Below are 23,548 nucleotides of genomic sequence, written 5' to 3' on the forward strand. Positions count from 1 at the left end.
TGCTTTACACGCTCTCCCTAGGTCTCTCACAAGCTGGTCTAACTTAAGTGAGACCCCATGCTGGAAAATAGGCATTTTTCAAAAAGCAGGACCATAGCATAAGTTAATCTGGCAATGCAACATTTCTACTGTTCCCCAAAACTACAATCATATTGGAGTTGTGCAACATTAACTATCCATTACTGGTTTAAAGATATGATTGGGATACACACGGTTGCAGTTACAAATGCATATTTCACCAGTAAATTTAAAAACTTCACACAAGAATGACCACTGGTTTAAAGGTGGCGTCCATTTATTGTTTCATTGATCCAAATGTACAAAAAAGGAGAGAAAAAAAAATTACAGACCTCCCTGTCCCGCCCTCAAAAATGATTAACCTTGTGCCACCCCCCTCCCCGCCCCATGCCTCACCATAAACATGGACTGGTTCTGGACCTTCGATGTTCTTCAAAAGAAAACAGTGCATTTAAGAAAATTCATGTACATTAAGTAATTGAGACAGATGGCTAATTACACTGGCTGTGTCTTGATGTTGCTTCATGTGTCCAATTCCTCATCTTCACCCAGAATTCACATTTCCAGCTCTTCCCTACCCCACAATGCGTACTTCCCAACACATTCACTTTGTGGTTTTTAAAATAGTGCTTTTGGTTGAATGCTCAATTTACAGTTCCTCTTTCTTTTTCTTCTTTGGCTTGTCATCTTCCTTGATGTTTGGTGGATTTGTGGCTTCCTTTGTTAGATAACTGATGAAATCACTGATTTCTCGCCCACCCTAAAACAAGACCATAAACACATTTTCATTATTATTCAGCTACATCTGCTGAATTGTTTTAGTGCACACCCTGCCTTGTAAGCATGATTTTGCTCCCTATTGCTTTAATATCTATGCATCTTTTTCACACCTGAACAGCTCATGCATGATCTTACTAAAATGCTACAAACTGCTTCATTTTTTTATTTGGTAACCATCGTACAAATCATGTGCAAATTCCAAGTCCAAAACAAAAATACTGGGAAGAACAATGTTGGCAAAGAATTGGCATTGCTTGAGGACTTGTTGCCCACTGCTAGCTTGCTTCCAGGAAACAGTTTGGTTTTGCTTTTAGGAAGAATGCACATTAGTGTTCTGTTTTTATACAAATTCCACTACTTTCATGTGCCACCAATTTCTGTCTAACACCTTTACCTCTTCCATTACTTGGATCCTATATTCTGGGGCTTAAAAGGTCTACTCTTAGATCTTGACTAGGGATAATCTTGCCTACAATTATTTCATGCCATCTTGTTAACGGACAATAAGATTCCTCCCTCTTCTCCCCGTCAAACAGCACCAAATAACCCAAGTTTGTATCAAATGCACCTTCACGCACCTCATATTTTTTGGGGTTCTGCTTCTGACCAGCGGGTGAAAAGAAAATTGTCGGGAATCTGAAAGAAAAACATTTTAGTTATTGTACAGAACTTCAATATATGTATTCTTGCCAAAATAAACTTGTGTACAAGTTAACAGTGTACTTTCCTTCTTAATAATTGATACTTAGTTGGAGTCTAAATCCATGTAGAGCATTAGAAAAATTGCTCTACCTTCCTAAGCAGGCTAAAAGCCACATATTTGTTCTAATGAGCTTGTACCTACAGATACAAGTCTGGCAACTGCAGTACAAACAAATATATTTGGGGTGGGGAAGGTTATAAGTGAGTTTCATTACATTCAAGTGGAGTACTTAAGCGCTTCACAAATAATCCTTTAACAACCAGACGATTCAGCAAAAGAGGGAGTGAAAATAAACTCAAATCCTTTGTTCCGCACATATTCAAGAGAGATTACATGTTTCATAGTCCTAAACTATTTAACTTTCTAACACTCGAATATCAGAATAGGCATGACATGTCCGAGAACAGCATCACTGAGACGGGCAATCCTCCCAAGTGTGAAGGTTAACTTGTTTTAGGTTAAGCAAATATTCTCAAACGGTTTTATTTCAAACTCACTACAAAATACTTGTGCCAACAGAAGCGTACACGCACAAAATCACTTTGCCTAGCCAGCAGCAGACCACTTAAGGATCAACTTTTCTCCAAGTATTAGAGGGAGCATGCATTATCTGGCTATCAAGCCAGCTCAATTAGTGTGTCTTCAAGACTCTGCAACTGCATCAACATGCAACACACTGGACGATGGATGGGCCACATGTTTGGGTCATTTTAACTTGTGAGTGTTTCCCCAACGGAATTCTGAAATATGGAATCTGGGGCTTTTTTTTAGCCTGAAAAATACCAGTGCACTTATTTTCCCTTCAACAGTTGTGTCCATTTCACTTCAAAATGAACATACTACATAAAAACTTGTGTGAGGAATCGAAACAATATCTTCCCAACCCCGAATCCTTTCATTCATTGGAGGCAGTGTTCAAAGTAGGCCTCGATTACATTAATATTAACACATTTAATTTCAGAGCACATAGGGTGTCTCGGATTCTGAAGAAAAATTATACACATGATCCCAATGCATCAGTTTAATCCCCAAATTTCTAGTTCTATTGCATTTAATGGGGAGTGGTGGATCTAGCAGATGGAAGGGACAGGGGTAGGAAGCGGGCTTTTTATGAGGAGCACCAAAATGAGGTACAGAATGTAGAAAGTCCAGACGGCCCTTATTGGCTTCGAAGGCTTAAATTAATAATCTCAAATGTGCTCTTTATGGTAGTGTGGGCGAGCAGTTTAAGCTTCGAGGGTAAGTTTGAGTATTTGTGTGCAGTCAATAAATGAAACCAACTCAAGGAGAAAGTTGAGACCAATTTAGAATTTTTTTAAATATAATTTTAAACACCAAGATTATTGGAAGTACTTCAGACATTATCAATTTCTACGGTAAAACCAGTAAAAAGTGACAGCTGCCAGATGAGACATGAGACTTAAACAAGGTAATATTATGCTACGGGAGAAATATTCACTGCAAAGGAACACTTGTGGACTACTTACAGGACTGTTTTTCTGGACTTAAGGCAAGTAGGGGGTCATATACTACTACATACTACACCTTAAGGTAAGCACAGGGGGTGCTCAGGAGAGCACCAAACTTATACCTCCAGTGGCACAGGGGCAGCCAGGTGCAGTTCCAACATAGCTTTGGGCACCAAATGCAAACCATTGGGAAATCATGCAGTCTGAAAAAAAAATGCAGTCTCAGCCCAGGAGGCCGATCGAAGGAGACCTACAGCTGCACAGGTAAGTTGGGATGTGCTTGAGCATCGAACATTGTGTTGATCTCGCCAAGGCCCAGGGGCTCCAGGCTGCAGTGACCATATGCCCGAGTTTGGTGAGGGTGACAAATGCTGCAGTCCTTGGAGACCCCCTCTGGTCACAAGGCCCTTGGTACCAGTAATACCTTTTATAAGCTGGGAAAAGCATATGCATAGATCCCTGAACATCTGATCGAATGGCAATGCCTCCAACTATCTTGGGAGCGGGTACCTAGTGGATAAGAATTAGTATTTGATGTTCTCGTTGGCCGTGAAGAAATCCAGTGCTGGCTGTCCCCGTAATGAAAATATTTTGTTCAGTTCCGACCGATTCAATGTCCACTCATGGCATCTGTCCTTGGCGCGGCGGAGTGCGTCCGCCAAGGTGTTGCTTGTGCCGTAAACTTACTCACATCTCAGAGAAATGTCTCAAGTTGTGATTCAGCTCCAGAACGGTTGAGCTTCCTGGGAGAGAGCTAGTGATCTTGGGCCGCCTTCCTTGTTGACAATGCATGCTGGTCATATTGTCTGGACGTACCCGCAAGGTTGACCCTGCTATCTTTGGCAGGAACGCTTGCAAAGTGAGAAAGACTGCTTTCAGTTCTAGGCGGTTGATGTGCACTGTTTCACTTTCCTTGGATTGTATGTCTTGGGGATGACCACCCCAGCTGTCCATGGAGGCATCTGTAGTTATGACAAAGTAGGGAGTTTGCAGCAAAAACTTAGGCCCTTTGAAAGATTGGAGATCTGAGACCACCAAGCTAGTTTCTCCACCATCATCGTTAGGGTGACGATGAGGTCCAAGGACCCATCTGTCAGTCCCATTTTCAGGTGTGCAAGAAGGACCAGATTTATTGCAGAGGACATCATTTCCATCAGTGACTTGCACAAGCGTACTGAAATACTTTCTTCTGGAAAGTTTGACTGCCAGATGTGCTAGTCTTGGTCTGTAATGCAAATTAAAAACGTTGTTTGGACTGTATCAATGTTTGAGAATAGAAACAGAAACAGCAGTGGTTGACTTTTGATGGTTGACAGATGTAGCTTGCGAAAGAGTGAGGAAAAGTATTGTGGCTTTGGACGCTTGAGATGGTGTTGGTGCTTTTAGCAGCCAGTCGTCCAGATATGGAAATACCTGCTGACACCGCTTTCCGAGGGAAGCTTCTACTGGAGCAACTTGGTTGAATACGAGGGCTCTGAACTTATCATGGGAACCGGCTACGGTAAAACATAGATATTTGTGGTGTTTGGGATGTATGGGATTATGAAAGTATGCATCCTGTAAATCCAGAGGTCATATAATCTGCCTGGTTTTAGAAATGCATGATGATGGGAGAGAGTGACCATACGGAATAATTGTTTTAGCAAGAATTTATTCAACTTCCTGAGATCTAGGATGAGTCTCCATTCCCCTAATTTCTTTTTGATTAAGAAATCTAACCAGAGTAAAAACCCATACCCTTCTGGACGAAAGGAACTTTTTTGATTGCTCTCTTGGCTTGGCAAGCATAAGGGCTTCTTTAAGAAGATAAAGAGGGGGTTGGGGGAAGTGGTGCTCTCTACTTGGCTGATTGTTTGGTGGCCATAGGGGCGAGGATCAACCCCCATCTTTCTGAGGTGATTGGAGACCAAAGGCGGAATTATCTGTACATGTTTGCACACACGCGATGGGAGGAAGAGAAAGTAGCCGGCCCCCGATTTAAGTCACTGTTTACGAACTGTGTCTCGAAGCTAAGGGGCGTTCTTCCCTCAAAGTTCTTATTTTGTAAATGCGACCGTGGGTGTTGGGCGCTATGGCTGCTGTTAAGGAGCTCTGTATTGTCAGTTTTGATGGCCACCAGAGCATCACCCATGTGCTTCCCAAATAGTGACTCTCCATTGTGGGCCATATAAAGAATTTTTGACTGGGCTACTGGTCTGAACGTTGTTGCTTTTTGCCAGCCCTGTCGCTCTAAGACTGCTGTCCCAGCGAGCTGGTGAAAACCAGTGTCCATTGCACAGTCCATGATCTCGTATGGTGTGCGCTCACCCTCTTGTAGTATTTTCCTTGCCTCAGCTATTCTATCTTCAGGCACTAGGTCAATCAAGGGTCCCAATGTCTGACAGCATTTGCCTATCATAGCAGCCCAGGATTACCATCTAACTGCATATAGCTGTGTCTGAACTGGGGTGGCGAAGTGAGCTAAAGAACAATGATGGATTCCACCCAGATCTGTGACTGGGGGTGAGTGTCTGAAAAGTTCCAGCGCTCCATGAATCACCTCCATGTGTTAGCTGTGTTCTAGAGGGTGCCGTCACCTGATTGGTTAAGGTTTGAAGTCTGGTTCCTTTTTTTTTTGAGCAAGCATCAGTAAATCCATTAGGTTTCGCCTAGGTGACTAATACGCTTTTTTTTTGGTGCAAGTTGTAACTTGCGGAGTAGTTGCACAATGTAAGTTGTAGAAAGTCTGTTATAAGTGTTATGAATCATTTATGTACAAAAAGGCAATATTTTGTGCTGTTACTAGTGGTATCGTGCGAGTAATAGCAACATTTTGAAAAATAAAATAGGGAAATAGAATTAATTGATGTAAAAGCAATACTATGTTTATAGGAGTTATGACCACGTTTGGCCCTGGTGCAACTGCACCTGCTGCACCATTGAAACCATGACCCTATAGCCGGTAAGGTAAATGCACTTGTGACTGCCTGTTTAGTAGTACAATATTGCAATATTAGGTGTTTGGAGGCGATCCTAGAGCTTTGGGCCCCGGTGTCACTGCAACTGCTGCCATCAATCAAAACGAGCCCCTTTTACCTGCAAGATGACTGCAATGGTCACTGCCTGTATAGTAGTAAACTATAGCAATATTTGGTGTTTAGAGGCGTTCTGACAACTTTTGGGCCAGGTGCCACTGCACATGATGCACCATAAATCAGGACCCGGTTGTCTGCATTGTAACTGTACTCGTGGCTACCAGTTTAGTAGTAAAATATAAAGCAAACACAAGGAGATGACTGGGGGCGAGAGTTCGAATGCACAAGTTACTACTTGTGTAACGATATATCTGTAAGAGACAGTTATTGATCGATTCTTTACCTTAGAATATCCCCAGGAATCAGACTGGATCCGGAAAGTTTTGCTAGCAGTACCCCTGCGCGTCAGTAGGTGGGGTAGTGAGGCTCCCCGTCGAAATGGCGTCGTATGCGCCGAGATGACGTCACAGAGACTACTTCGGTGCCACCCATGCGCGCTGACGTCAGTCCTGTACAAGACGTTCTGTGCCAGGAAGGAGTAGTTTCTTACCTGTAACTCCAGTTATGTAGTAGGGGTATCTCTGTTATAGTCAATCTAGTGAATAGTCCCGCTCATATGCGGGGACCCCGGAGCAATCGAAAATAATCTCTTAAGCGGTCTTCTTTGCAGTATTGCATAGACACGAGAGAATTAAAGACAAATAATGTAGCCTATACATGCAAGGCTACACGGTCCAGCACTTCAACTAGAAATGCAATGATATTGCAAAAATATCCCACTTTAGACCTGTCTGCCAGGTTTAACCATGGAAAGAACTCTCTCCCCACCTTCACCAAATCCTTCGAATGATAGCGAGGAAGGACGGGAGAGACAAGCCCCCATAGGCTGCCATTATGTGGCTTGAAAAGGGATACCGTGCCTTTAAGGAAACTTTCAGTTCTCTCCTGGTATCCCAGAATGCACAGCAACTCCCTCCACTTTCAGTTCTTTTTGGAGGTGTATCAGCTAGACCTGTAGCATTCATCATTTCATCACTTTCTCCACCGGGGAGGAGGGCGGGCGCTAAGGACTATAACAGATATACCCCTACTACAGAACTGGAGTTACAGGTAAGAAACTACTCCTTCTGTAGTAGGGGATCTCTGTGTATAGTCAATCTAGTGAATAGAATGGCAAGCCCATCCAAAAACAACCCGGCGGTGGAGAAAAAGACACCACTATTATGCGAACAGATTTCGCAGCGAAGCCTGTCCGACCAGAGCATCTGCCCTGGCATCAGAGTCCAGACAGTAATGTTTAGCAAAGGTATGGACCGACTTCCAAGTGGCAGCCTTGCAGATTTCTGCAATGGGAACATTATGAAGCAAAGCAGTTGTGGCCGCTTTGCCCCTGGTGGAATGAGCCTTAGGCTTACCCCCTAAGGTCTTATTTGCTTTCTGATAAAGCTGGATACACGACACAATCCACCTAGAGATAGATTGCTTTGAAGTAGCCAGACCAGTCCTAACCAACCCATAGTTGACAAACAATTGGTCGGACCTGCGAATGTCTTTAGTCTTCTCCAGATAAAATTTCAACACCCTTCTAACATCCAGGGAGTGAAGAGACCTTCACGCTGGAGTAGAAGGGTTCTAGAAAAAAGTTGGTAGAGTTATAGTCTGATTAACATGAAAATCAGAAATCAACTTGGGAAGGAACTTAGGGTGAGTACGCATAACAACCTTCGCAGCATGAAACACAGTACAAGGTTCTTGGCAACACACTACCTGAATCTCACTCACCCTGCGGGCCGATGTAATGGCCACGAGGAACACCGCCTTCGACGACAGGTGCTGCAGCGAAGCCTTATGAATAGGTTCAAAAGGCTCCTTGATCAATCTGGACAGCACCACATTTAGTTCCCATGTCAGTGAAGGAAGTCGAACAGGAGGGAACACCTTCTTCAATCCTTCCAAAAAAATTCGTAATCACAGGGATCTGGAAGAAAGATATCTGAAGGACATTTTCTGTAATCAGTCAATGCAGTTAGATGAACCTTAATGGAATGGAACTTAAGGCCAGAATGAGCCAGATGCAGAAGGTATGGAAGGATGACATCCTTGCAGGTCGTAGGATCATAGTTCTTAAACATGCACCAGATGCAGAATCTCTTCCATTTTTAAAAGATAAGAGGTCCTAGTAGACTGCCTCTTAGCCTCCTTCAATATGTCCATGCAATCCTCAGGAAGATTCAAGTGGCTATATTGCACTCTCAGGAGCCATGCCGCCAAACTAAACAACTAGAGGTTGGGGTGCACCATCTGCCCCCCGAACTTCATGAGAAGGTCCGGCCAACACGGCAGCCGCCGATGAGGCAGGATCGAGCGATGAAGCAGGTCTGTGAACCACCACTGCTTGGGCCATTCCGAAGCAATGAGGATCATCCGCGCCAGAGACTGGGCCAGCTTGATGAGCACCGCCGGAATCAGGGAAATTGGTGGAAAAGCGTACAGAAAGCTGTTCGACCAGTTGATCCTTAACGCGTTCCCTAGTGTCCCCGGTTGGTAATACCTTGAGGCGAACTCGCGGCATTTGCTGTTTTCGGCGGTGGCGAACAGATCCACGTCTGGATTGCCCCCCCACGGCGAAGACGTCTTCGAGCACTTCGTCGTTTATGACCCCGCTCGTGGTTTTTATGCAGCAGCCTGAGGGCGTCCTCCTGAACATTCTGTACAACGGGCAGATGAGTCGCTGTTATCGTCAATCCTCTGGCTAGCAGCCAGGGCCAGATCGCCTGCACCTCCTGCGACAGTGTGCGCAATCTCGATTCCCCCCCCCCCCCCCCCCCTGCTTGTTGAGGTAATACATTGTGGTCGTATTGTCAGTCTGAACAAGCAAGGAGCTGGTCTGAAAGGACGGAAGAAAGGCCTTCAGTGCCAAGTGAACAGCTCTGAGTTCCAAGAAATTCATGCGATACGTGGACCCCACCAGAGACCACTGTCCTTGGATCTGTAGATGGTCTGAATGCGCTCCCCACCCCAGGAGAGACGCATCCATCACGATAGTCCGAGTCGGGATATCCTTGTGGAAAGGAACCCCTCGGAGTAGATTCTCTGCCGAGCACCACCATCTCAGGGACTGTTGGGCGTGAAGAGAGCTGAATCCGGTCGTCCAAACACCCTTTCCTCTGGTCCCACTGATCCTCCAAGCATTCCTGTAGCGGCCTCATGTGTAGGCGCGCGTGCGGTGTGAGGAAGATACAAGAGGCCATCGATCCCAGTAGAGAAGACACCGTCCTCACTGTTGTAGATGGAGCAGCTATGAGAGCCTGAGCCTTCCTAAGGATGGAAAAGCGTCTCTCCTCCGAAGGAGACACGCTTGCCGACAACGTATTGATGGAGGCTCTCAAATACTGTAGGCACTGCACCGGAATCGGGACAGACTTGGACAGATTTATGTCCAACCCCAGACTGTTCTGCAGGACGGCCGTCCTGTTGAAGTGCAACTGTGCTTCCTGGAAGGTGGAGGCTTTGATCAACCAATCGTCCAGGTACGGGTAGACAAACAACTTGTTCTCTCTCAGGTGCGCTGCTACCAGAGCCATGCATTTTGAAAAAGTCCTGGGTGCAGACTTCAGTCCAAACGGTAGTACGGCGTTCGGATAATGATTGACACCGACTAGGAAGCGCAGGAACTTCCGAAGTTTCCGTGCAATGGGCACACTGAAGTACGCATCTCGCAGGTCTATCGCGCACAGCCAGTCTCCCCTCTGCAGCTGAGGATAGATCTGGTGCAAGGACAGCATGCCAAACTTCTCCCTGCGAATCCACTTGTTTGCTTGTCGCAAATCCAGAATGGGCCTGAACTCGTTCTTGTCCTTCTGTACTAGGAAGAAGCGTGAGTAAAGACCCTTTCCCTTTTGAGACAAAGGAACGTCTTCTATCGCCCTTTTTCTTAACAGGGTATCAGCCTCCGCCTGGAGCTCCCGCAGTTGGAACTGAGCAGACCGGTGGAATCGCTGGAGGCGGGCTGGTGAAACGAAGACTGCATCCATTGCAAACAATATTCAGCACCCACTTGTCTTGAGTAATGTTTCTCCACTCTCTGTTTTGAAGATAAGCAGCCATGGCAGCCTAATGTATTCTAATGGAACCGTACGCTAGATTGCATTGATATAGATGCAGCAAGTAACGATGTTTTGCGTGGACACATCTAGCGGATTAATGTCATTGTTGGAACAGTATATGACAAAACGTTTCCATTTGGCTGCATAACACGCCCTAGTTGTAGGTCGCCTTGCCTCTTTGATGATGTTCATACACTCAGGGGGCAAGTTGAGGTAGCCAAACTCTATGACCTCAGGAGCCAAATCGCTAAGCTCAACTGTTGTGGATCTGGGTGCTGAATGTCTCCACGGCTCTGAGTGAGGAGGCTGGGAGTGAGGCGCAGCCGTTGGTGGGGCACCACTGTAAGTTCCAGGAACGTGGTGTACCAAGCTTGCCGTGCCCACGTAGGAGCAACCAGGATGAGCGTCATGGAGTGCTGCCGCAGTTTGCGCGCCACCAGCGGTATGAGTGGGGCTGGGGGAAAAGCGTACGCAAATCAGCCTGACCAGTTCATCCATATCGCATTGCCCTGAGACTGCGGGTGTGGGAGCCTGGCGGCGAAGTTTGGGTATTTTGCGTTCTCTTTTGTGGCGAAGAGGTCGATCTCTGGATGACCCCACTGCTGGAAGTATGGTTGGAGCACCGAGGGGTGAATCTCCCACTCGTGCATCTGATGACTGTGCCTGCTGAGCAGGTTCGCCATCTGGTTGTCTATGCCTGAGAGATGTTCCGCCATGAGGAAGATGTTCCTTTGAATGGCGCACTTCCACATGCTCTGGGCTAGGTGAGAGCTGCGGGGAGTGTGTGCCTCCCCGTTTCTGGATGTAATACATGGCAGTCATGTTGTCCGTCCGGATCAACACGACCTTGTTGCATAGGTGCAACTTAAACGCTTTCAGTGCCAAGAAGATTGCCAACAGCTCCAAAAGGTTGATATGCATCCTCTGCTGTTGTGCCGTCCATAGTCCCTGCACAGTGTAATGGAGGACATGCGCTCCCCGACCCTGGAGAGATGCGTCAGTCGTTAGCACTATCTGTGGGACAGGCTCTTTGAACGGTCGTCCCCTGCAAAGGTTTTGTGGATTCCACCAATGCAGAGAGTTGTATGCACGACCGGTCACCAACACTAGGTCTTTTAGATGTCCATGAGCCTGGTTCTACTGTCGTGCTAAGCATACTTGAAGGGGACGCATGTGCAGCCTCGCGTGCGGGACTATGAATATGCAGGAGGCCATCATACCGAATAGCTGCATGAACACCTGTGCTGGGAGCGATTGAGGAGGCCTGAACCTCCGAATGAGCAGCTGCATGCTGTTGATTCTGGCAGAATTCGGCTGCGCTGTAGCCGTCAGAGTGTTCAATGTTGCCCCTAGGTACTGTTGCACATGGGCGGGCTGCAGGTGCGACTTTGCGTAGTTGAGGGTGAACCCCAGACTGAAGGAGGTGAATTGCGCGTGACATGTGGCTGGCACACTGCTGGGCCGACTTTGCTTGAACAAGCCAGTCGTCCAGGTAGGGATCGACATGAATGTGTTGTCTTCGAAGGTGCGCCGCCACAGTCGCTAAGCACTTTGTGAACACTCTGGGGGCAGTGGTGACCCCGAAAGGCAGGACCTTGAATTGGTAATGCTGATTGTTGATGGTGAACCGGAGATATTTCTTGTGACTTGGGTGAATGGGAATGTGGAAATATGCATCCTTGAGGTCCAGGGTCGCTAAGAAGTCGCCCTGACTGAGCAACGGCAGGACCTGCTGTAAAGTTAACATATGAAAGTGTTCTGACAATATGTACTGGTTGAGAGGTCTGAGGTCTAGAATGGGCCGCAGGGAACCGTCCTTTTTTGGGATTAAGAAGAAGTACAGAGAGTACACTCCTGTACCTCGTTCTTCTGCAGGCACAAGCTCTATTGCCCCTTTTTGCAGCATGGAGAGTACTTCTTGCTGCAATAAGTGCATGTGCTCTGCGGACATAGGACGGTGCCTTGGGGGTATGTTGGGGGGGGGGGGTGAGTTTGGTTAGTTCCAGACAATAGCCGTATTGGATAAGTTGTCTCACCCACCTGTCCGTGGTAATGCCTTCCCAGACTGGCAGGAAGGTGCAGACAACGTTTTGGAAGGTTCGGCACCTTTGTGGTGTTAGAGTGGCTTGGCTCGAGCCGTTGGTGGAAGACCGAATTTAATCGGAAGTTGGCCGACCTTCTTTGAGCTTGCCGTATCGATCGATTCGAGCTGCTTCGGCGACTCAGTAGTACGTTTGCTTGATTGTCTCGACTCGGGCTCCCGGTGCATAGCATGCACGGCCTTGGGTGTCGATGTGACCTACTGTTTCGGTTCGACTTTCGACTCTAGGTGTTTGCTTAGGAGGGGCTTGAGCGCTGAAATCTTCGGCTCGACAGCCTTCTTGGCCTGGAGGCCTTTGGTCTTGTCGCCATGTTTGTGCGTGACGTGCTTGACGTTAGAGCCCTGTTTTGACTATCCAGTCTTCGAGGCGACGGCCCCTTTCGACGCCGAAGGGTCGTCGATAGTCTTTGACTTGACTGGCGTCGATCCGACGACCACTTTAAGTAGTTTCGGTTTCGATTTTGGCTCTGTAGGTTTCGATTTCGAAGAATCGACCGATGGCTCCTTCGAGGTATTCTTAGCCTGGCTTGGACGCGGGGCTATAGAATTTAAAGGAAGATCTTGGCTAAGGCCTTTCGGCGATGCCTCGACCTGAGACGTAAGGAGCGTATTGTCCGTAGTAGGCCCCGCTACTGCGGTTGGGCCCGGCTCATCACTGGAGTAGTCATCGACGGCTCCAATGGCCCACTCGTCGTCCCCTACCTCGACGACGTCTTCTTCGTGGACGTATTCCTTGCCTTGCTCGTCCACCTCGAAGTTGGAGTCATGCTCAGTCGCCGGTTCCGACTGCTCGTCAGGATATTCTTCTTCATCTTCTTCCACTTCTTCGGCGCCGTCACCGGCCTCGAAGATGTTGACCAGCCCGGGCGCCGACTTCTGCGCTGACTGTCTTGCTGCGTGTCAAACTCAAAGCGTCTTCTTGGAGCGGAACTTCGAGCAGGCCATAAAGCTGGCCTAGTCGTGCTCGGGGGATAAACATTTATTGCACACTGGGTGCACATCAATGTGGGGGTATTTCGAATTGCAGACGGGGCATCGTTTAAACGGGCTCCAATCCATCGTCGTCGTAGTTTGGGCCTTTGGTGTCGAAAGCGAAAAAATGCTTCCGACGTCTGGTTCGAAGAACTGGAGAAGAAACAGGCACCGAACGAGACAATACCGACGCTTCGAAGGCCTTTTGGCCTTAGGAAAGAGTCAATACAAAGTTTCCGAACTGGAGTCGAGAAAGTACATCCGAACCAAATGGCGGAAAAAAACAATCTGGGGATGGAGAGGATGCCCATGCGCACTGTAGTCCAGGGGAGGAGCCACCTATCTCGTGATACTTCGAAGACTCTTCCAGGACAACAATGTGCAATCATCCGGACCCAACACTAGGCGGCGATCTATGCACAGATATGAATTCTGCAGCCCACATGCCTCAAAAATTCTGGTACTTGCAACAGAACAGATTAAAACAAGGTTTTTGATGCCAAACACCAGAGGTTTCAGTAAAGCCATCAGGTAGTTGGGGAGCCCTCAATGATCAGTGCCCAGTACATATACTTAAGATGGCTTCAATGTTCACTTGTACCATCCAGTAATTGAACTAGACAGCACAGGGGCATATCTGCTTGTAATATAATGCACCCGGTCATATGGCTATAAGGCCAGCTGTAGGGGAGAGTTGCATATATTATATGCAGTGACTTTAGCATGCCATGTTGTGTTTTTACACATGGTTTGCACCATGTCAAGTAGCCTACAATGGCAATTTGTATTGGGGTTCCTTAGGGTGGCACAAAACATTCTGCAGCCCCTTAGGGACTCTTTAGAACTCATGACCGAGGGGGTACAATGTTACTAGGGACTTACAATAGATACACACTTTAGCACCCTTCTAACACAATCAGACCATTTTACCTTGTTTTAGGGAAAGAGCACTGGCTCCTAGTTAGCAGGCTTCAGTGCAGTGACAGTCGAGAATCAGCAACTAGTGAGGGCAAAAAAGTGGGGGACAACTGCAGCAAAATTCCAGTTTCCTACAACAAGTTACCAAAATTGTCTCAACTGGCTGCCCAGCAGGTAAAGTTATGTATCTCGTAGGAAGCTTGTTACAGAGAACTACCAAAATGTAGGCGGCATAAAGTCAAAGTGGAACTCTGGAACCACTTGGATGAATGTAAAGTAGGCGAACATCAAAAAACACAAGGTTTCATAGATCCGATTGCCTTTACGTGAAGGGAAAGCTTTTACAAGTTTGTGGTCCAGGATGTGGCTGTGAATTGGACCCTGCTTAATGCAACAAGAGCATTTAGAAGAGTTAATTTTAAGATCCGCATCAGAGTTCATGGTCATTGGAGCTCACAGAAAGAAGGAAAATGCTACTTACCAGTATGCATCTGTTCTTGGCATGTAGAGCTGCACAGTTCCACACTGTGCATAGATCGCCACCCAGTGTTGTGCACGGATGTTTGCAGTTAGTTGTCCTGAAAAGTTCTTTGGAAGTCAAGGGATAGGGGACTCCTCCTTTAGTCCACATTGCGCATGGGCATCAGCTCCATCCTCAGATTGTTTTTCGCCATTAGGGAGATGATGGAGCTTTGCAAGAAACGGATGTCCATGTAAGCTGTATCTAATTAAGATAATACTGGAACAGACGAGGGTAGCCGGGGAGGCGGGTGGGTGTGTGCAACTCTGCAGCTCTACATGCCAAGAACAGATTAATACTGGTAATGAATATGCTACTTACCAGTATGCATCTGTTCTTGGCATGTAGGGCTGCTAACATTCATATCTTAGCATTAGATCGCCACCTAGTGTTGGGTCCGGATGATCGCACATTGTTGTCCTGGAAGAGTCTTCTAAGTATCCTGAGATGGGTGGCTCCTCCCCTGGACTACAGTGCGCATGGGCATCGGCTCCATCCCCAGATTGTTTTTCGCCATTGTGGCAGAGGATGGAGTGAAAAGTGTAAAGGATGTCCATGCTAATGATTGAATACAATAGTATATCTGCAGCTGCGACAGGCACCGGGGAGGAGGGTGGGCGATATGAATGTTAGCAGCCCTACATGCCAAGAACAGATGCATACTGGTAAGTAGCATATTCAGTTCGAGGCATGTGGGCTGCTAAATTCATATCTTAGCATAGAATACATAGCAGTCCCTCCATCAGCGGCGGTTGCCCGTGCCAGCTGCAGAAACCTGAAAAAGTGTCTTGAGAACAGCCTGCCCAACAGCCGCTTGCTGTTTGGAATGTACATCAACACAGTAGTGTTTTGTAAAGGTATGTGGTGTAATCCACGTGGCTGCTCTGCAAATGTCCTCTAGAGGAATGTTTCCTAGGAAAGCCATGGATGCCCCCAACTTGCGTGTGGAGTGTGCTTTTGGGGGTATTGTTAAAGTGCGCTTGGCTTTATGATAACAGATTTGAATGCACTTAACAATCCATCTGGCTATTCCAGCTTTGGAAATTGGGTTGCCTTTGTGTTGTGGTGAGAAGGCAACAAAGAGTTGTTTCGTCTTCCTAAAGTGCTGTGTCCTGTCTATGTAGTACATCAATGCCCTCCGTACGTCTAACGTATGGAGCATTCTTTCCGCCACAGTTTGTGGGTTCTGGAAGAATGCCGGCAAATCGATAGTTTGGTTGAGATGAAAATGTGACACCACCTTTGGAAGGAATTTGGGGTTAGTACGTAGCACTACCCTATTTGGATGAATCTGAATGAAAGGCTCTTGTATTGTGAGCGCTTGCAGCTCACTAACACGCCTTAGTGACGTAATAGCAATTAGGAAAGCAACTTTCCACGTTAGGAACTGCAGTTCACACGAGTGCATTGGCTCAAATGGTGGTCCCATCAGTCTGGTGAGGACCACATTGAGGTTCCACACCAGAGTTGGCGGTGTTCTTGGGGGAATGACTCGTTTCAGACCTTCAAGAAACGCTTTAATGGCAGGCACCCTGAAGACTGAGAGGTGCTGCCTATTTTGAAGGTAAGCTGCGATGGCAGATAGATGTATCCGAATAGAAGTGAACGCTAGCTTGCACTTATAAAGGTGTAACATAGCAAATGATGTTAGGGATAGATGCATCTAGCGGGTTTATGTCATTGTCTGCACAGTAAATGACAAAACGTTTCCATTTTGCGGCATAGCATGCCCTGGTTGACGGCTTCCTCGCCTCCTTGATGATGTTCATGCATTCAGGAGGTAGGTTGAGGTATCCAAACTCTAAGACTTCAGGAGCCAGATCGCTAGGTTGAGCTGTTGCGGATCTGGATGCTGAATTTCTCCATGGTTCTGCGTCAGAAGTCTGGGCGTGAGGCGCAGTCTTTGATGCGGCACCACTGAGAGTTCGAGGAACGTGGTGTACCAGGCTTGGCGCGCCCACGTTGGAGCAACTAGGATGAGTGTCATCGAGTGTTGCCTTAGTTTTCTCGCCACCAGTGGTATCAGAGGTGTCGGGGGAAAAGCGTAAGCAAATTTGCCTGACCAGTTCATCCATATCGCATTGCCCTGCGATTGGGGGTGTGGGAACCTGGCGGCGAAGCTTTGGCATTTTGCGTTCTCCCTTGTGGCGAACAGGTCTATGTCTGGACGACCCCACCTTTGGAAGTACGGCTGGAGTACCGATGGATGTATCTCCCACTCGTGCATTTGATGACTGTATCTGCTGAGCAGATCCGCCATCTGATTGTCCTTCCCTGGGAGGTGTTCTGCCATGAGGAAGATGTTCCTCTGAATGGCCCACTTCCACATGCTCTGAGCCAGGTGAGACAGCTGTGGTGAGTGGGTGCCTCCCTGCTTTTGGATGTAGTACATCGCGGTCATGTTGTCCGTCCGGACTAACACCACCTTGTTGCACAGATGTACAATGAAGGACTTGAGTGCCATGAAGATCGCCATCAGTTCTAGATAGTTGATGTGCATCTTCTGCTGCTGCGTCGTCCATAGTCCCTGCACCGTGTAAGTGAGCAGATGAGCTCCCCATCCCTGGAGAGATGCGTCCGTTGTCAGGATAACCTGTGGCACTGGCTCCTGGAACAGTCGGCCCTTGCAAAGGTTGTGTGGAGTCCACCAATGCAGAGAGTTGTATGCCCGACTGGTAACCAACACTAGGTCTGTTAATTGTCCCTGAGCCTGTGTCCACTGATTTGCTAAACACTCCTGGAGCGGGCGCATATGCAACCGTGCGTGAGGGACTATGAAGATGCAGGAGGCCATCATGCCTATCAACTGCATGAACACTCTTGCTGGAAGTGAGTGTCCCGGTCTGAACTTCTGGATTAAAGACTGTATGCCGTCTATCCTGACCTGGTTTGGTTGCGCCTTGGCCGTCAGGGTATTGATTGTCGCACCCAGAAACTGCCGGACGTGTGCCGGCTGAAGGTGTGACTTTGGGTAATTCAACGAGAAACCCAGGTCGTGAAGGAGGTGAATGGTAGTCGACATGTCCGCGGCGCACTGCTGTTCCGACCTGGCTTGAACGAGCCAGTCGTCGAGGTAGGGGTAGACATGGATGTTCTGCCTCCTGAGGTGCGCTGCTACTGTCGCCAGACACTTGGTAAACACCCTTGGGGCAGTTGTGACTCCGAAGGGTAGGACTTTGAACTGATAATGCGTGCCCTGGATAGTGAACCTGAGGTACTTTCTGTGGGACGGATGTAGCGGGATGTGGAAATAAGCATCCTTGAGATCTAAGGTTGCTAAGAAGTCTCCTTTGTTTAACATAGGAAGGATCTGTTGCAGTGTAAGCATGTGGAAATGCTCTGACAGTATGTACAGATTGAGGGGACGGAGATCCAGAATTGGTCTGAGAGATCCGTCCTTCTTTGGAATGAGGAAGTACAGGGAATAAACCCCTGTTCCTTCCTCCCCCACTGGCACGAGCTCGATTGCCCCTTTTTGCAGCATCACCAACACTTCCTGCTGCAATAAGTGCAAGTGCTCTGCGGACATAGGTCTTTGCCTTGGTGGAATGTTGGGTGGAGTGGACTTTAACTCTAGACAATAACCGTACTGGATAAGCTGTCGCACCCACCTGTCTGTGGTGATGTTGATCCAGACGGGCAGGAACTGCTGTATTCTCCCCCCGACAGGTGTTAAATGGTCGGGGGGCAGTGACAGAGAGTCACTGGTTGCTTGGGGCAGAGGAGCGTGAATTGTTGCCTCCTTTGCCACGTCCTTTGTTGCTGTTTCCCCTGTAGCCCCTCTTGTTTTGTTTGGGGTACGAGGACTGTGCTCCACCTCTAGGGAACTGTGACTGTTGACCCAACTGTCCTCTGGTGACTCCACGGGCACCTGAGCGACGAAAATTATTGCCACGAAACTGCTGTGATTGTAGGGCCCCCATAGATTTAGCAGTTTCAGTGTCTTTTTTAATTTTTTCCAGGGTGGTGTCAACATCTGGACCAAACAGTCTATCCGGATTGACTGGTTGATTAAGTATGGTTGTTTGAATGTCAGGTTTGAACCCCGATATGCGGAGCCAAGCCTGTCTTCTGAGCATGACACTGGTGTTAATGGCCCTAGCGGCTGTGTCCGCGGCATCAAGTGCACACTTTATGGCCGCGTTGGAGATCAGTTGTCCTTCTTGTATAATCATTTTGGTGCCCTCTTGAAACTGCGGAGGCAGGTGTTCCACAATCTGCTCTAGTGTGTCGTAATGTGATCTATCATAACGTGCCAGTAGTGCCTGTGTATTTGCAATACGCCAGAAATTGGCAGCCTGTGCAGCCACTCTTTTGCCTCCTGCCTCTAGCACTTTGGACTCCTTATCCGGGGGAGGAGCTTCACCCGTTGTTTGGGAGTTGGCCCTCTTGCGTGCGTTTGCTACCACCAGGGAGTCAAGCGGCAACTGTCCTCGAATGTATGCAGGGTCTGCAGGCGCTGGTCTGTACTTTTTTTCAATACGTGGGTTGACCACCCTCGCCCTGGTAGGCTCTTTAAAGATGTCCGCAGCATGCTTGAGGACCCCTTTGAGCATAGGCAGGGTCTTTACAGTTCTTTCCGAAACTGAAAAGGTGTCGAATAGAAAGTCTTCCTCAACTGGGTCAGCATGCATGTCCACATCATGATTAGCAGCTGCCCTCTCAATGAGTGCATGAAAACCTGCCGAATCCTCTGTAGGGGATGCACGTGTACTGAAAGTCTGTGGGTCTTGTCCCACATCTTGGGTGCCTTGGTCCCCCATGACATAATAAGAATCTGGCTGTGCATCAGGTTCATTTACTGGGAACGTGTATTGTTCATCTTCACCATAGCCCTCACTTTCCGAGTGGTCTGGAGACGGTGTTGGGCTCCTTCCCAGAGGAGGCTGGATAGGTTCCATGAGGCCTGAGGCGTCCTGTGGAAACTTCTTCTTCTTTAGGGGGATGACATAGGATTCCACCGGCTGCGAAGTGATTTTCCTTTTGTAAAGGGTTAACTTCCCCGTGTCCGCGTCTATGAAACACTCCGAATCCTCTTCTGGGTCGGGCACTTGACCCGAAGATGCCCCTGCCGTAGAAGATTCCGACTTCTTTGGCGTCGATTTCGATGAAAAGGCCTTTGGCGCCACTTTTGGCGGTAGAAGGAAGAGGAGTTTACTTGCGGGCTTGACCGGGACGTCTGCCGCCTTCTGCGTCGATGGCGTTGGCGTCGACGAAGAGAAAGCCTTCTCCCTAATTCTTTGCAGTGAAGCAGCCACGAGAGATGCGTCGGTGACCGATGTCTTTGGCACCGACGAGGTGGCCTTGCCTTCGGATGCGACGCTCCGTTGGTCTTTTGGAGGGATGGACGGCGCCGACCCCGAGTCCTTGGAGCGATGCGCAGATGTCCCCGTTGGAGCCGGGGCTGTGTCTGTTGCCTTGGCTGGCTTTGCCTGCGCCGGCGCGCTTGTCTTGTGCGTGCCACCCTTCTTAGAGGATCTCTCCTCCGGCACCGATTTTGACCCTGTGGAATCGCCGTGTTTCTTCGGCTTCTGCGGACCGGAGGTCGACGGAGTCGATGAGGCCGCCGGTTTATTTGTTTTTGCCGTTGCGACCGCCATCTTAGGGACGATTGAGTCCTTTACTTTCGGTTTCGGGTCGGCCATTTTAGGTGCAGTCGAGACCGTTGCTTTCAGTTTCGGTTTCGAAACCCTCGGCGCAGCAAGTATGTCCGTGGCCGGGCCAACAGGCGGGGCCGTGGCTTGCGCTACAGGGTCTTGGGTAAGGCCGACAGGCGATCCCGCGACCCTCTCCAGATGTCCGCCAACTTCGGGGCATAGCTCGTCCCCTGAGCTATCTTCCGCGGCCCCATAAACCATATCGTCGTCCCCTACCTCGTCGACGTATTCAAGGCCTTGACCCACGACTCAGTCGTCGTCATATTCCGGATCAGCCTCGACCTCCGTCTCAGGCGGGGAGATTTGAAGATGATGGCTCTGGTCCTCCTCTTCTTGGTCGTCGAAGATGTTCTCTGGATCCGGGGCCGCCTGTTTGGCCACAAGGCGCACCGCGCGCCGAATCGTGAGAGTTTTCTTCGACCTGAAACTCGCACAGGCCCTGCAACTTCCTTCGTCATGGTCTGGCGAAAGGCATTTATTACAGACCGGGTGCACGTCTATATGTGGGTATTTGGACCCACAGAGCGGACAAAGCTTAAACGGGCTCCGCTCCATGTTGGGAACTTAGTGTCGAGTCGCGATGAGAAGGCCTCGATGTCCGAAGAGTAGTAAAAACTCCGCCGATTCCGGCTCCGAGAGACGGAAGAACTCGAGACCGTACGCAAACAATACCGACGTAAAGAACCCAAAGCCTTTTGGCCGTTAAATTAGATGTTTATTCGGTTCCGACGGAGAGACGTCGAGACCGCATCCGAACCCAATGGCGGAAAAAAACAATCTGGGGATGGAGCCGATGCCCATGCGCACTGTAGTCCAGGGGAGGAGCCACCCATCTCAGGATACTTCGAAGACTCTTCCAGGACAACAATGTGCGATCATCCGGACCCAACACTAGGTGGCGATCTAATGCTAAGATATGAATTTAGCAGCCCACATGCCTCGAACGTAGCATTTTCCGTTCGAGGCATATGAGCTTGCAGATTACACACTGTGCATAGATTGTATTGCAGTACCCACTCTTAGCGGCAACTACCCTTATCTGTTGCAGTAGTTTGAAATAATGTTTTGAGAACAGCCTGGTCCACATTAGCTTGTTGCTTAGCTTGCACATCTACACAGTAGTGTTTTATGAATGTGTGCGGTGTAGACCATGTAGCTGCTCTGCAGAGGTCATCTAGGGGAATGTTCCCTAAAAATGCCATTGAAGCCCCTATTTTCCTTGTAGAGTGTGCTTTAGGGGGGGGGGGAAACAGATAACGTACTTTTAGCTTTATGGTAACAAATCTGTATGCATTTGACAATCCATCTAGCTATCCCAGATTTTGAAATTGGATTACCCTTATGTGGTGGTGAGAAAGACAAAAAGTTGTTTTGTCTTATGAAAGGGTTGTGTTCTTCCGATGTAGAATAGAAATTCTCTTTTGACATCGAAGGTATGACGAGTTCTTTCTGCTACTGTCTGTGGCTGCGAGAAGAAAACTGGCAGTTCCACAGATTGAGGTGGAAAGGAGAAATGACTTTGGGCAGGAACTTTGGATTAGTACGGAGAACGACCATTATGATGCATTTGCAAGAAGGGTTCTTGAATGGTTAGTGCTTGAAGTTCACTAACTCTCCGCCGAGAAATAATAGCTACTAGGAATGCAACCTTCCATGTTTAAAATTGTAGTTCACATTTATGTAAGGGTTCGAAGGGAGGTCCCATTAGCCGTGTGAGTAAAGTTTAAATTCCACACAGGTCAAGGTGGTTCTCTGGGAGGAATTATTCTCTTAAGGCCTTCCATAAAGGCTTTAATAGCAGGCACTCTGAACAGAGATAGATGCTGTCTATTTAGCAGATATGCTGCTATTGCAGCAAGATGCTGTCTAATAGACGTGTAGGCTAAGTTACATCTTAGGAGGTGAAGTAAGTATCGTATGATGTGTTGAATAGACACATCTAAGGGATTAATATTGTTGTTCTGACAATATATTACAAAGCGTTTCCACTTAGCTGCAGAACATGCTCTAGTGGTTGGACGTCTAGCTTCTTTCTTTTATGACATTCATGCAGTCTGGAGGAAGGTTAAGATATCTAAATTCTAGGATTTCAAGAGCCAGATTGCAAGGTTGAGCTGAGCTGGGTCCGGGTGCCTGATCTCTCCACGGTGCTGTGTTATAAGGCGTGGAGACATGTATAGTTTTTGGTGTGGTACTACAGACAGTTGTAACAGTGATGTGTACCACGGTTGTCTGGTCCACGTTGGAGCAACTAGGATGAGGGTCAGAGAATGCTGCTGTAGTTTGCGTACTACTAGTGGCATGAGTGGTAGAGGTGGAAAAACACAGCTTTGTTTGATACTTGCTTTTGGAAAGCTTTTAGTGCTAGGAACATAGCTAGTAACTCCAGATGATTGATGTGGAGTAGCTTTTGTTGCGGTGTCCACCTGCCTTGCATGGTGTGTTGCAGTAGGTGGCCCCCCCAGCCGGAGAGCGATGCGTCCGCTGTCAAGATTATCTGAGGACCTGGCTCTAGGAACGGTCGACCCTTGTAAAGGTTTTTGGTGTTCCACCACTGCAGAGAGTGATGAGTCTGACAGTCTACCAACACTAGGTCTGTTAATTGACCTTGAGCCTGGTTGCATTGACGCGATAGGCACTCTTCTAGAGGACGCATTTGAAGACTTGAATAGGGCACTATGAAAATGCAAGAGGCCATCCCTTTGAGTTGCATGAACGCTCGTGCTGGAAGGGAGTGTTGTGGCTGAAACTTTGTGAGAAGATTTTGCATGCTGGCTATCCTTACTGGAGTGGGATAAGCTAGCGCTGTTTAGGTGTTTATTGTAGCACCAAGGTACTGTTGTACTTTGGATGGTTGCAGATGAGACTTGGTGTGGTTTATTGTAAACCCCAAGTTGTGGAGCAGTTGGATCGTGGCAGGAGTGTGTTCCACACACTGGTTGTATGAGCTGGCTTTTATGAGCTAGTCGTCTAGGTACGGGAAGACATGGATGTGCTGTCTTCGTAAATGTGCTGCCACTACTGCTAGGCACTTGGTGAATACTCTTGGTGCTGTTGTGACTCCGAATGGGAGTACTTTGAATTGATAGTGCTATTACAAATCTGAGACACTTCCTGTGAGCCTTGTGAATGGGAATGTGGAAGTATGCATCCTTGAGATCTAGAGTATCAAGGAATTAGTTTGGTACTAGGAGAGGAAGGACGGTGTGTAACCATGTGAAAATGGTCTGACTGTATGTATATGTTTAGCGGTCTGAGGTCCAGAATAGTCCTTAGAGAGCCGTCCTTCT

The 23,548-nt window shown here is 48.0% G+C and overlaps 1 protein-coding gene across 1 annotated transcript in view; it reads right to left on the reverse strand.

The window, feature by feature from the left end:
- Positions 1 to 277: 277 nt before the first annotated feature.
- PDIA3 (protein disulfide isomerase family A member 3) overlaps positions 278 to 23,548 on the reverse strand; it is a 141,144-nt gene continuing 117,873 nt past the window's right edge. Inside the window, exons 12-13 of the mRNA XM_086958188.1 lie at positions 1,377 to 1,434; positions 278 to 778 (exon numbers count right to left, since the gene is read on the reverse strand). Coding sequence (XP_086814314.1) covers positions 668 to 778; positions 1,377 to 1,434 — 169 coding nt within the window. The 3' untranslated portion in view covers positions 278 to 667. The remainder of the gene's footprint in view (positions 779 to 1,376; positions 1,435 to 23,548) is intronic.

This window comes from Lissotriton vulgaris, chromosome 2_1 (assembly GCF_964263255.1).
Source record: "Lissotriton vulgaris chromosome 2_1, aLisVul1.2, whole genome shotgun sequence".
Taxonomy (NCBI): Eukaryota; Metazoa; Chordata; class Amphibia; order Caudata; family Salamandridae; genus Lissotriton; species Lissotriton vulgaris.